The sequence below is a fragment of the Nothobranchius furzeri genome, chromosome 7 (assembly GCF_043380555.1).
Source record: "Nothobranchius furzeri strain GRZ-AD chromosome 7, NfurGRZ-RIMD1, whole genome shotgun sequence".
Lineage (NCBI taxonomy): Eukaryota > Metazoa > Chordata > Actinopteri > Cyprinodontiformes > Nothobranchiidae > Nothobranchius > Nothobranchius furzeri.
In genome coordinates this window covers 39,951,638-39,965,051 of record NC_091747.1, presented here as the reverse complement: position 1 = coordinate 39,965,051, position 13,414 = coordinate 39,951,638, and the positions used below count along the sequence as shown (strand labels likewise).

Here is a 13,414-nt window from a genome sequence, read left to right as displayed (position 1 = left end):
GAGAGCTGAAAAGGAGAGTTATCAATCAAGTAAGCAACATGTTCCTGCCTTTGTGTGAGGGCTCGCCTGCTCTGTCCCTGCAGTTAAACAGCACTCCAGGTGTGCACTCGGTAAATATTACCTCCACTCACAAAGATAAGCTGGTACCGTGTTTCATATGGTTGGCCTCTTTCTTTGAGATAATTAACCCTCACCAGTCAAGCACATGCAGCGATCAGCAGAGGAAAGGAGAGGAGGAAGAGGAGAAGAGATGACTTCTGACTGGGCTATTCAAGTTCAATTCAATTCAAGTTTATTTATATAGTGCCAAATCACAACAAGAGTCATCTCAAGGCACTTCACATAGTAAACATTCCAATTCAGGTCAGTCCTAAACAAGCATTTAGTGACAGTGGAGAGGAAAACTCCCTTTTAACAGGAAGAAACCTCCAGAGGATCCTGGCTCAGTATAAGCAGCCATCCTCCACGACTCACTGGGGATCAAGAAGACAGAGCAGACACACACACACACACACACACACACACACACACACACACACACACACACACACACACACACACACGCACACGCACACGCGCACGCACGCACGCACACACACACACTCACACACACACACCATATATACCAAGTAATGTTTCTATGGTGTAGCGGAAATCCACATTTTTATATTCTCAGTTAACTTCATCGGGATCCACACGGAGAAGAACAATAACATTTTCACACGAAGGTTTCTTTCACACTTGGCAGAAAAAAGGGGTAATTTGAAACTGGCCTACAATCATATAAATTCCAAGATACCATTTCTGAACATCTGACTAACTCCTACATTTTCTCCCAGGAATGTGAATTTTACCAAGTGACTTGTTTTTCCCTCCTTAAGCAATCGAGAAGCCGGACATTATCAGGACTTGGTCTGTCTTACCTCAACCTGCCAAGATCTGACTCTCCCCAAGGCCGGGTGCTCGTAAAAACTTCTCAGGGGTCATTCTGGAAGGTTCCAGGATTTAGTCTTTATCAAAACCCTGGTATTTTTCTGTTTATCCACAGTCAAAAGGTGTTTTAGTTTGCTTCACCATTAAAATTCAAGGTGTTCCAAGTAAATGTTTAAACTTTTATCAGTTACAAACCCAAACTGCTTGTGCTGTGTTTTTTCTTTCATGTTAAACTCCTGCCATTGTGTTTCACCAGTACAAAACCATGCTAAAAGTGATACAGTCGAGCTTAAGACGTGAAGTTAGTTCTTTTCTGTTTAAAGTAATACCTTTTGAGACCTTATTTGGAATAACTTTGTAAAAATTGCGAGCATGAATCTCTCAAAGTTGGAACACTGTTATTCGAAAGAGCCACAGTGCCATCAAGTGGTTAATGAGTGAAATACATGTGGGAGTGACCAAGAAGTTTATAAAACCAGAGTTCAGACCTCGTGGTGGCAGGAGAAAAGAGAAAAGGATGCCTTAAGTACAAATCTCTGTGGGCTGTTTCCATCTGGCCTAGCAGAACCCGGCGCTTTACAGTTGTCAAGTAATTAGCTCTCAAACGTTACGGTAAAAATCAGAAGCAACTCCGTTTGTTTTGTTTTGTCTTCCTACGTGAAACCGGAAGTCTGCGTGTTCGGTCGAGTTGTCACATTAAGAGTTAAACCCTATTTGGAACAGTTTCTCTGATTCAATCTCGTTTGGATAATTCAGACTCGCGGTCTGAATTCCACGTTTGGGTGCAGCTGGAGGAACCTAAGGGTCAAGCCACGATATTAAATCCAACTGTCCAGTTCCGAAAACTGGTGGTGCCCCGATTAATTCATATAAGATTATAAACAAGCTAAATCCACGCCACATTTGAAATATAGATATGAATCTTTAATTATCGCTACAATGGTTACTATGTGATTTCTTAGTAAATATTCTATTTGGTGAGAGATAAAGTTGATTGTATTTATCCTAGTGAATCTATAATTAAACGGGTAAACTAGTAGTAGCACATTCAATGTCAAGGAAAGTAAAATGTTATTATCAGGACAAGGAGAATGAATAAATGGTTAGCAACAGTGTTTAAGACGATGGCCTCCTCCATGAGGCCACCACAGCTCAGCAGAACATCATTGTAGCTTCTTCTGGGGAGAAAAACACTTAAGAAAAAAATAAAGTTAACAGCTGAAATTGCAGGAAATAATACAGTTAAAGAGCAGATTGTAGAATAAAGTAGTAGAGTGTGGGAAGTGGTCAGTGTGCCCTCCAGCAGTCTAAGCCTATAGCAGCATAACTACAGAGATAACTCTGGATAACCTAGCCTTTTAGATGGAGGCATGTTGGAGGCAGGGCAAGGGAGAGCCGTCTTTACCGACTGTACACTCCACCTCCCTCTACTCCCCCACTTATCCAGATCTAGGCTAACATCAGATTTTAACCATGGGCCCTATCAAATAAAAATGTTTTAAGCCTTGTCTTAAAAGTAGGCAAGGTGTCTGCCTCACGGAGTAAAGCTGGGAGTTGGTTCCACAAGAGAGGAGCCTGATAACTAAAGCCCCATTCCCACCTGTACCGGGTCGGCCCGGGCCGGGTAGCCCCAGTCGGCCCCAGCCTGGCCCGGTTGATTCCACACATCCTTGTCTTAAGCCCATGTGGGCTGATTCTACCCACCAATCAGAGGCTTGCTCTAATGGAAGGTGTGAATGGGCTGATTCTACCCACCAATCAGAGGCTTGCTCTAATGGAAGGTGTGAATTTGCTGTCAGCAGTGGGCGTGTTGGCCCTGGTCGGCCTGAAGCAGTACCCCTCGGGAAGAGGGCCGAGAATGAGCCTTGGTTGGCCCGGGAAAATTCCAGGCCACCCAGATATGTAAACAACCTACGCTACCCGGCCCGGGCCGACCCGGTACAGGTGGGAATGGGGCTTAAAAGATCTGCCTCCCATCCTATTTTTAGATATTCTGGGAACCACCAGTAAACCTGCAGTCTGAGAGCGAAGTGCTCGGTTAGGAACGTATGGAACAATCAGATCACTGGTGTATGATGGAGCTTGATTATTAAGAGCTTTATATGTGAGAAGAAGGATCTTAAAATCTATTCTGAATTTAACAGGCAGCCAATGTAGGGAAGCTAAGACAGGAGAGATATGATCTCTCTTTTTAATTCTCATCAGAACTCTAGCTGCAGCATTTTGGGTAAGCTGAAGACTTTTAACTACATTCTGTAGACTTCCTGAGAGTAATGAATTACAGTAATCCAGTCTTGATGTAATAAATGCATGAACTAGTTTTTCAGCATCACTCCTGGAAAGTATGCTTCTAATCTTAGCAATATTCCGAAGGTGGAGGATTTCCTCTGTGATTTAAAGAGCTGGGAGTCAAATTAGGGCTGATGGTAAAATGTCCTCAAAAGGCTGGACTGTGTTATAAAGGTACAAAAACCTACACGTCATGATTCTGCAGCCTGAAGCAAGAGGAGATGTCTTCCTCCATGAAGGTCATTGCTTGTTTGGTTAAAGCAAAATATGAGAAAACCCCAAATAATGTTATTCTGGAATCTACAACCGGTTAACTTTTGTAGTCAGTCCAGTTCAAGATAGCTGCTACAGCCAGCTGAGTTTGGTTACACAACAAACATCAACAACAGTTTTAGAGATGCTGGACTGAAATCTGGTGTCCACCTCCAACACTTACTCTTAGTGCTAACAGATTGTGTGTACACGTGCATTCAAGTTTAAGAAAACCAAAATCAAAACAAAACAAAATAAATGCTTGTTAGGAACATTCCCATTGAGTTGTTTGACAGGAAAACAGTTCGTCTGAGTTTAGATGATGATGGACCCAGGGTTCGATTTACGGGGGAGCTAAGGGGAGCCTGGCTCCCCTGAAAGGGTTACTGGCTTCCCTAGAAGCCTTCAACTGACACACCCAGAGGGGACCCGAATCAAATTCGATTTGATTTGATTTTGGGGATCAGGGAAAAAATAGATTACCCCCAAGAGCTCCCCTAGAAGCCTCAGTGTAAGTCATACCCTGGACACAATTTAAAGTTTTACTCTAGTGATAAATCTGTTGGATATTGTTTATTTTTGTTGAATAATTGTGAATCATCTTCAGATATGCAGTGTGCCCAAAAAATTAAATAAATAAAAACTCACACATAAAATGAAAACAACAAAGGAACCCAACACATTTTAATGTGGGAACGTGTGTGTGTGTGTGTGTGTGTGTGTGTGTGTGTGTGTGCGTGTGTGTGTGTGTGTGTGTGTGTGTGTGTGTATGTGTGTGTTTCCTTATTTTCCATGGTTACATGTTGGACGAGTACCCAATCCACTGGATTTTACGGTATGTCATGTTAAATTTATTTCCTCTCCTAGTGGAAAGGTGATGCGCGGGTGGTTGGTAACTGGGAGGCACCTCCAAAGAAAACAAAGCTCCTCAATGAAGAAAGGAGAAAAGTAGAGAGAGGGTTTTTTACTGGGTGTAGTAATTTTGTGAGTAAGACTATTTAAATCTGAGCTAACATGATGTCACCGAGATAATCAGGTTTTTGTGTTTGAGTGAACTTATGAATTTACACCAATCATTCGGACTGAAACTAATAACATTTTGACTTTTAACCCCTTTGCAGACCTTAAAGCATCCAGATGGAGCAGCAGGATTAGTACCTTAACAAGGAAGGTACATATCCATGTGCATGTGTCTACTGCCCTCTGGTGGAGAATCTAAGAAGGGCAAGGGCCAATTTTATTTCTTTATCACTCCTAAAACGTCATAAAAATGCCCAATACAATAAAACTGATTATTATATGATTGTTGTGTCAACATTATAAAGTAAAGCAGTTGCTTAATAAGGCAGAAAGAAGAATTACAGAGTAAATTAACACACCCAGACAATGCAAACATGACATAAATACAACGGAACGTGAACACTCGTACCTGATTAAAGACACTGGTGCACACACCAACAATAATTTGGTGACTATAAAGGACTTCACACTTTATTAAACTCGTCGTGTTTCTAAATGTGCATCCTCGGGTAGCCATGTTTTACTGATCATGAAAGATGCCCCTTTTCCTGACAGAGAGAGCGAGAGATTCCCTGTGGCGTCAACATTCTGAACGCCGTCCCTCTGGTCGTCCGCATTATGCCTGTCCATGAAGCGTCTTTACAGAAGGACTGCTGCTCGGGTTTGGGTTTGATTTCCGACCCGGATATTTATTGGATGGTGAGGCGTTAAGACGACCTTTTTAACAGGCAGTCTCTTCGACCGCCGAACAGCAAATTCCTCTGATCTCATCATCTGACAGACGGCTTGTTATGATACAAAACCTGAGCTACAACGCTACAATACACACCTGCAGACCATCTCTGTGCTCTCACTCTTCCATTAAGCGGCCTCACCTCCTCTTTTCCGTTGATCCAGAGAACTGGAATGAATCACCTGCCATGGCAACAATCCTCCAGGTCTCTTATTACCCATCTCTCCTCTGAACAATAGGCCCTCCTATCCATCCTGCTCTTCTTTCCTTTCCTCTTACTCCATTCATGGCTCATTTCATCCATTCAATGGGTTTGACTCCTGTGTTTCTGTAATAGCCAATTTGATTTTTCCTTCATTGAAGACTTAATCAATGTCTCCTTTGGAAGGAGCTCTGCAGACACGAAAGAGGCTGATTTACAGCATCTGGTAGTCGAATTCATTTGTAAAAACACAACTTTACATTTCAGGCTGCTGTTGTCAGATTTACTCTTATTACTGTGGTTTATTAATGTGAGGGAGGAGCCAAGCTCTTTAATGGATTTTTTTTCTACTTTATATATAGAAAAGTTATAAATAATGACTTTCTTTAGATTCCTGGCTGAACAGGTGTCACCATGAGACAGAGGCTGTTGTTCCTGGTTTGTGTCATAGCGGCTTCTTGACCCTGGGCAGATTAAGAACATGGGACTCACCCTGGACCAGAGAAAAACCTCCCCTCTCCCCCACTAGGGGCGGGCTCCAAAACAGAGCAAGTTCCCATTGACTCCCATATTAAAATTGCCAACTTCACAACAGAAATAAACATGCTTACAGCACTACAAGCTAGCTTTGGGTGATGCCTCAGCCTCTGCCTCATTTCAATTTTCTGAACTTGACCATCAGTTGACTCTTTGTGTATATAAGATGTTAATTACAGTTGTGGTCAGAAGTTTACATACACTTGTAAGAAATATAATATAATGGCTCTACTGAGTGTCCCGTTATTTCTAAAACTCAGATTTTTCTCTGATAGAGTGATTGGAACAGATACTTCTTTATCGCAAAAAACATTCATGAAGTTTGGTTCTTTAATGTCTTTATTATGGGTTAACAGAGAAAAGTGATCACATTTGCTGGGTCACAAATATACATACAGCAGTGCTGATATTTGGTTACATGTCCCTTAGCCATTTTCACTTCAATCAGGCGCTTTTGGTAGCCATCCACAAGCTTCTGGCAAGCTTCTGGTTGAATCTTTGACCACTCCTCTTGACAAAATTGGTGAAGTTCAGTTAAATTTGATGGCTTTCTGACATGGACTTGTTTCTTCAGCACTGTCCACATGTTTTCAATGGGGTTTAAGTCAGGACTTTGGGAAGGCCATTCTAAAACCCTTATTCTAGCCTGATTTAGCCATTCCTTTACCACTTTTGATGTGTGTTTGGGGTTATTGTCCTGTTGGAACACCCAACTGCGCCCAAGACCCAACCTTCGTGCTGATGATTTTAGGTTATGTTGAAGAATGTGAAGGTAATCCTCCTTCTTCATTATCCCATTTACTCTCTGTAAAGCACCAGTTCCATTGGCAGCAAAACAGCCCCACAGCATAATATTCCCACCACCATGCTTGACTGTAGGCATGGTGTTCTTGGGGTTAAAGGCCTCACCTTTTCTCCTCCAAACATATTGCTGGGCACTGTGGCCAAAAAGCTCAATTTTTGTTTCGTCTGACCACAGAACTTTCCTCCAGAAGGTCTTATCTTTGTCCATGTGATCAGCAGCAAACTTTAGTCGAGCCTTAAGGTGCCGCTTTTGGAGCAAGGGCTTCCTTCTTACACGGCAGCCTCTCAGTCCATGGAGATGCAAAACACGTTTGACTGTGGACAATGACACCTGTGTTCCAGCAGCTTCTAATTCTTGGCAGATCTGCTTTTTGGTGATTCTTGGTTCACTCTTTACCCTCCTGACCAATTTTCTCTCAGCAGCAGGTGATAGCTTGCGTTTTCTTCCTGATCTTGGCAGTGATGAAACAGTGCCATGCACCTTATACTTACAAACAATTGTTTGCACTGTTGCTCTTGGGACCTGCAGCTGCTTTGAAATGGCCCCAAGTGACTTTCCTGACTTGTTCAAGTCAATAATTCGCTTTTTCAGATCCATGCTGAGCTCCTTTGACTTTCCCATTGTAGCATTTGTGGGCGTTTGTATCCAATGAGCCCTATTTACCTGGCCTAAGAGAAGTCACCAGCTGTAGTCACTCATAATCGCTCACAAGAAGTTAAGAGGCCATGCTATGAAGCTCAGTTCACTGACACGTTTCTAAGTCACCTAAATTGCTAGTTCATGTTGCTGTATGTATATTTGTGACCCAGCAAATGTGATCACTTTTCTCTGTTAACCTATAATAAAGACATTAAAGAACCAAACTTCATGAATGTTTTTTGTGACAAAGAAGTATCTGTTCCAATCACTCTATCAGAGAAAAATCAGAGTTTTAGAAATAACGGGACACTCAGTAGAGCCATTATATTATATTTTTTACAAGTGTATGTAAACTTCTGACCACAACTGTATAAGACGAAGATGGCTAGCTGTGGTAATTGGTTGCACAAACAAGCCATCCAAGAAATCTCTGCTCCCTTTTATTTGGTGAGTAAAATTACATATCTGTTTTTTTAATTTGCTGACTGAACAGGGTCAAATCCTGTGGGTCAAAATGGAACATGTTGGTGCGTCTGGGTAACAAAACTCAGCAAAGCAGGAGCTGCTGCGTGTTTTGGTCCCCTGGCTCTGATCGCTGTGGAGGGAGGCTGTAGTTGTGCTGCCTGCCTGTGGAGCTCTCTGAGGGAGACTACAGAAACACCACGACTTGGCGAGTTAATGCTTGCGTCACACTAGTCACTCAACCACAGTGTTCTGGTTAAAAGCACCCACAAACCTGCAATAGCTTCGATTAGCTCAGTTAGCTCTTTTTTACATCAGCTCACAGTTTGATGGGCGTCAATCACCTGCCCACATTTTCTCATCCCCACTCTCAGCTCCACCTCTTTGACCATTTTTGCATTGTCTGGGACTGACGGGACGTGTGACGTGGCCAAGATGTCAGTGGAGGGAACCGCCCATTGGGCTTCGGTTCGGCTCTTCATGAACCTACTTTTGATGTCAGGGCGAGTTGGCCCATTATTTCTACATTCACTTTTACTTTCATGATGTCACGGATACAGCTTAATTCTGGTTCAGAATCACAATAAAAATCTAAATATTATATTTTATGAAATAAAAAATAAAGTTCCTTATTTTGTTTTCAACATTATTTATTTATTTATTTAAGAATTAAATAGAAAACAACAAATTTTAGCATGGCGTCCAGCCACAGTGGTGGTGGTTGGACTAGACGTTAGCTCATCAGTCCTAATGGATGTAATCTTTGCTTCCCCAAACAAATTCCATTTTAATGAAAAAACATTTCAGAAGTCTCTAGGTATCTCTTAAAATCAGCATTATGATTGAGTTTGCATATTTATTAAATCAAAAAGTAAAAACTTTGAAGCTGCTGCCTCTGACACAGCTGATGACCCGTAAATGTTTCTTGTTTTCAGATTCAAGCTTCTTAGATGGATTTTTGTTTCAACATATTACCATTTTAATAGAAGCAAAAGCAAAAAGCCATGTAGCTCCTAAAGACCACGGATGTGACATTAACATTTAATGATTAATCGATCCGGAACAATGTGTTTTCTTTCCTCCCGAAACAGAAAAGTTCAGATATCTTCAGATGTTGTGACTTTACGGTTTAAATGAGTTAGACTATTAAGATCTGAATAAAACAAAGAAGAGTTACATTTGTTATTTTTAATTCAACATCTGCTGTTTTAATTCCTCTTATCCAAAAAAATAAAAACCCCATCAAAGTCAAGTTTCTGTTTGCCGAACAGCAGGACCCGAGTCAAGGACAAGTCAATCCATCGATGCGTTTAGTGTTTGGCCCTCGGGGTTCAGGTGGAGCTGCCTTGGCTGTGTGCGATAAGAGCTGGCCCCCGCGAGCCCCTGGAAGTTCCTCTGGGGCCTCGTTTTTAAATAACCCAGGACTCACAAAAGCTGGGGAGCTCATCAGAGGTAGTGAAAGGATGAGGAAGGAGAGGAGGAAGGCGGGGGAGAGATACGCATGTAGACATCTGAATGCAAGCACAGATCTGTCAGTCTTCACAGCCCCCCCCCCCCCCCCCCCCCCCCCCCCAGCCTGTCCCTCTCTCCGACCGGGGCTTCCTTCAGATTGAATGGCTGTCTGATAAGAGCTGTGATTACATTGATTTGATGTAGGGCCATCTCCCTCCCTGCCTTCACCTTGTACCCTTCAGTAGACTCCCTCCACTCAGCTCCGACTGCTCTGAACACAGAAAACAGTCATGGTGAAGACTAGGTCATAACGCTTGGATATCTGGTGTAGATGTAGATGAATCCTTACATGTTGCTCCTGAAGCAGGTGCTGGAAGCCAAACATAACTGATTTTTCATCCCTACTGTGCAGCTGACACAACATAAATAACATTCTTGGTTCACGTTTTGTCACATCTTTGTTCTTATCAATGATTCCCAACAACCAAACGTGCCCCACATCTCTGCTCTCGTCTGACGCTCAGGCTCTCCGGCTGTCCTAGATCTGAAGTGACGGCTGATGCTGCTTCTACACGTTGGATGTCGTTCAGATTGTGTTCCTTCATCCGCTTTCTCCACAAACACAAGTCTCAGGCCTCAGCGGGGCTCAGGACGCTGACTTGCCAAGCTGCGTCTCAGTTGTTGCTTGGCTGGCTGTCACAATGAAAGCATAGCAGTGTGTGTGTGTGTGTGTGTGTGTGTGTGTGTGTGTGTGTGTGTGTGTGTGTGTGTGTGTGTGTGTGTGTGTTTTGCCTGGAGATGACATAATTCATAAAAAGGAATCACTAGAATAGTTGCAGCTCTGAATCTCTGGGGATGATGCGATCAGGCAGGTTGAGATTAGACAGTAGTTTTTATGTGATAAAGATCAAAAACAGACCAACAGAAGGGATCCGGCTCTTCCACCGTTCTTTAAAGGGCATGATGCATGTCTGGTGCCCTGTGATGACTTTTCATGTGGACTTGACCCCAAAACTGGTACCAGTCCTGGGATATTAATCGTTTATAACCTGGAGACAGTCAGGAGTGTCCCACCTCTCACCTGCTGGTCTGTACCCATGCAGATCCATAAAGCTGGCTTTTGGGAGTCAGAGCGTTTAAAGCAGAGGTTAAATATACTTTTACGAGTCTTACCGCTCAGCAGGGGCTGGTTGCGTCTGTATGTTGCAGGAAGAGGGCCCAAACGCTCCTGACGCTGGTTCAGAACCCGGCCCAGATGGCCCGTGTGATGCAGGCTGCCAACTGTCAGGCTGTGCAGGTACACCGGCTCTATAAAGTGGCTCAGCAACGCCCCCTGTAGGCCCAGGATGTTCCACCTGAGTGGAGCAGACGGGAAATAATCAATAAAAAAAAAGAATAAGTTGTGTTAAAGAAAGGAAAGATGGATGGAGGGAGGGAGGGGGGGAATATAGGTGGAAGGAGAGGTGAAAGGGACGGGAGGAAATAGGTAGACTGACAGACACGAGAGCGTCGATGACAGGTGGAGACAATTTGATCATTATCTTGATGTGGGACGTGATGAATAGCAGCCTCTGTGCTCACGGTGAACACACACACACATGCACTCACACACGTGCACACGCACACTCACACACACCCTCTCCTCCCAGACACAAACCATCATCACCAACAACAACACAGCCAAAGGTCAGTGCATCAGCATTCATTACATGGAACAAAACATTAGCAGGCGTGCATTCATCAGTGCCACGGGGGTTAATGCACCGCACGGCGCTGCAGGGGAGCCTCCGGCTGCACGTGGGGGACGATCACCTCCAGGTTTGTTCAGCCAGACTCGTGTGACACAGAAACCAGCGTGGGGCTGATCCTGCCGTCCACACCGACACCTGAACATGTAGCCGGCTGGTCATGTAACCCCCCCCACACACACACACACACACGCACTGACACTATTTAAGCAGCAGATGCTAATTTGATGATGGAGAATGATAATAACCAGGTTTATAACCATTCCCAGCATCCGTCACAGGAGAGGAGGTGTGCAGATACCTGAGCTGGGTCTATGTGAGCTGCAATCAGAGGCTCAACATTACGCAACCGGTTTTTACATCGTTGTTCTTTTTGTTAATCAATGTCTCTTTATCATGAATGCAATTACAGCGGCCGCTTGTCTTTGCCTCTTTTCTTTTTTCTACCCTCACTGCCTTAATAATCACTCATTACAGCTCCTTTTGCTTCCAAAGCAGTCCATTAACACAAGCGGCTTTCTGGGATGTGCACAAAGCAGCAGCCGCCTGCGTCCGCTCTACCTGAAATCTGTCAGCGAGATCTGTCCTTCCCTCCCAAGCAGAGAGGAGGAGCTTTGTGTTCCACCAGCACTAACAAAGTTTGGGCTGAAATATTAATTTACTCCGAACGCAGCACCGTGAATCAGAAACATCTTCTAATCTCATGCAAGAAGAGACAGCCATCTGGCTCGGTGTGTGAGTCTGGAGAGGGGAGAGGGATGAGACCTCTTCTTTCTCTCCCTGCATCCATCGTTTCCTCACTCCTCCAGTAAATGCAACCATTAAAGTAATGTGTTCATCTGCATAAAACTGCGATGGAATTGACAACATCATCGTTATATGAAAGCCATTTAGGCCCCTCAATTAAATCCAGCTGCCGACTTCAAATCAAATATTAGCGGAGCAGCTTCGGTGGGCGCAGCTTAAGAAAACAAAACGATGACGATTGGCTCAGACAATAAGAAGTGTCATCAGGGATGTTTATGATACAGCCAGAGCTCCTAATATCCCCTCTGGTCTGAGCTGAAACTACTATAATAAAGTGCAGGAAGTGAAGGGAGTGAGGGAATAAAAAAGTAATGGGAGGTTACAAAACGAGTGTGACAGAGGACAAAAGAGTATCCAGGGGATCACTTCAAGATTGCAGAGGTGTGTGTGTGCGTTTGTGTGTGTGTGTCTGCTGCCGTAAGCTCCTCTCAGTTCCGCCCTCCTCCCCTGACCTTGATAAACCGGCCCTCAGTGACCCACTCACTCTGACGGTGGCCATTGATCATTTACAGCTATAAAGAAGAAAAGAAAGAAAGAGGAAGCTGGAGCAAAGAGAGCACATCTGCCATCTTCCAATGGCAGGGTGGAGAGTGAAAGGATGGCGGGAGGGATAAAAAACAGGATGTCCCCTCTCTCCCTCCATTTTTTTGTGAAGTAATTGCTTTCACCCCTGTTGGTGACCTGGGTAGATTTAATCACACCATCTCCAGCCCCGGCCAACTGAATCAAATTGGTCAAATTAACAGCGGCTACATGGGAGAGGGGTTCACCTCCCACTCGCACCCTCCTGTTAGCTCCCTCTCTGTTTCCACCAGCTCACACACACACACACACACACACACACACACACACACACACACACACACACACACACACACACACACACACACACACACACACACACACACACACACACTGGCTCAGCTGTGGGCTGTATGGCTCAGTTGGCACAGTGTGGCGCTTGCTAAGCTAAATTCACGCTTTCGGCTCCTGCCGAGTCTGAGCAGAAAAACTGAGACTATGTTAGAAAATGATTCCAGATAATTCAGAAAATCAAGTCTGAAGGTGAAGAATCTCTGCGGATGCATGTCCTGTGTGTGTTACACATCTATGAAAATGAGACCGTAAGTAGAGTGAGTCCGTTTTTTGGAGGTGATCAAACAAAAATCATTTTATGTTTGTTTTCTCGTAACAAAACAGGAAGTTGGATGCTTTGAGATGAGCCCCAGAAACAATGAAGTTAATCTCCCTTTTGTCCATACTTGATGTAAACTCTCTGTGGTAAATGTTTGTAGTATTGAGATCCAGTAGGAGTAAAATAAATAATTTATCTATAGTGAGACCAGTGTCAGAGTTACACAGTTCCACCAGATTAATGTGGTCATTTCCCAGTCCTGCATAAATAAGGAGATCATTCATTCATGGGATCTTCTGATTTGTCTTCCAACACATTTAAATTAGAACAATAACACAAAAGAAAAATTACAGAATGCCGCCATGATGGATCTTTGCCTTGGTGGTGGTGAACCCTCTCA

At 43.7% G+C, this 13,414-nt stretch overlaps 1 protein-coding gene across 1 annotated transcript in view; it reads right to left on the bottom strand.

Moving 5' to 3' along the window:
- The window catches only part of adarb2 (adenosine deaminase RNA specific B2 (inactive)), a 290,068-nt gene that overhangs the window by 8,002 nt on the left and 268,652 nt on the right, over positions 1 to 13,414 (bottom strand). Inside the window, exon 8 of the mRNA XM_015954895.3 lies at positions 10,498 to 10,679. Within this exon, the coding sequence (XP_015810381.3) occupies positions 10,498 to 10,679 (182 nt within the window). The remainder of the gene's footprint in view (positions 1 to 10,497; positions 10,680 to 13,414) is intronic.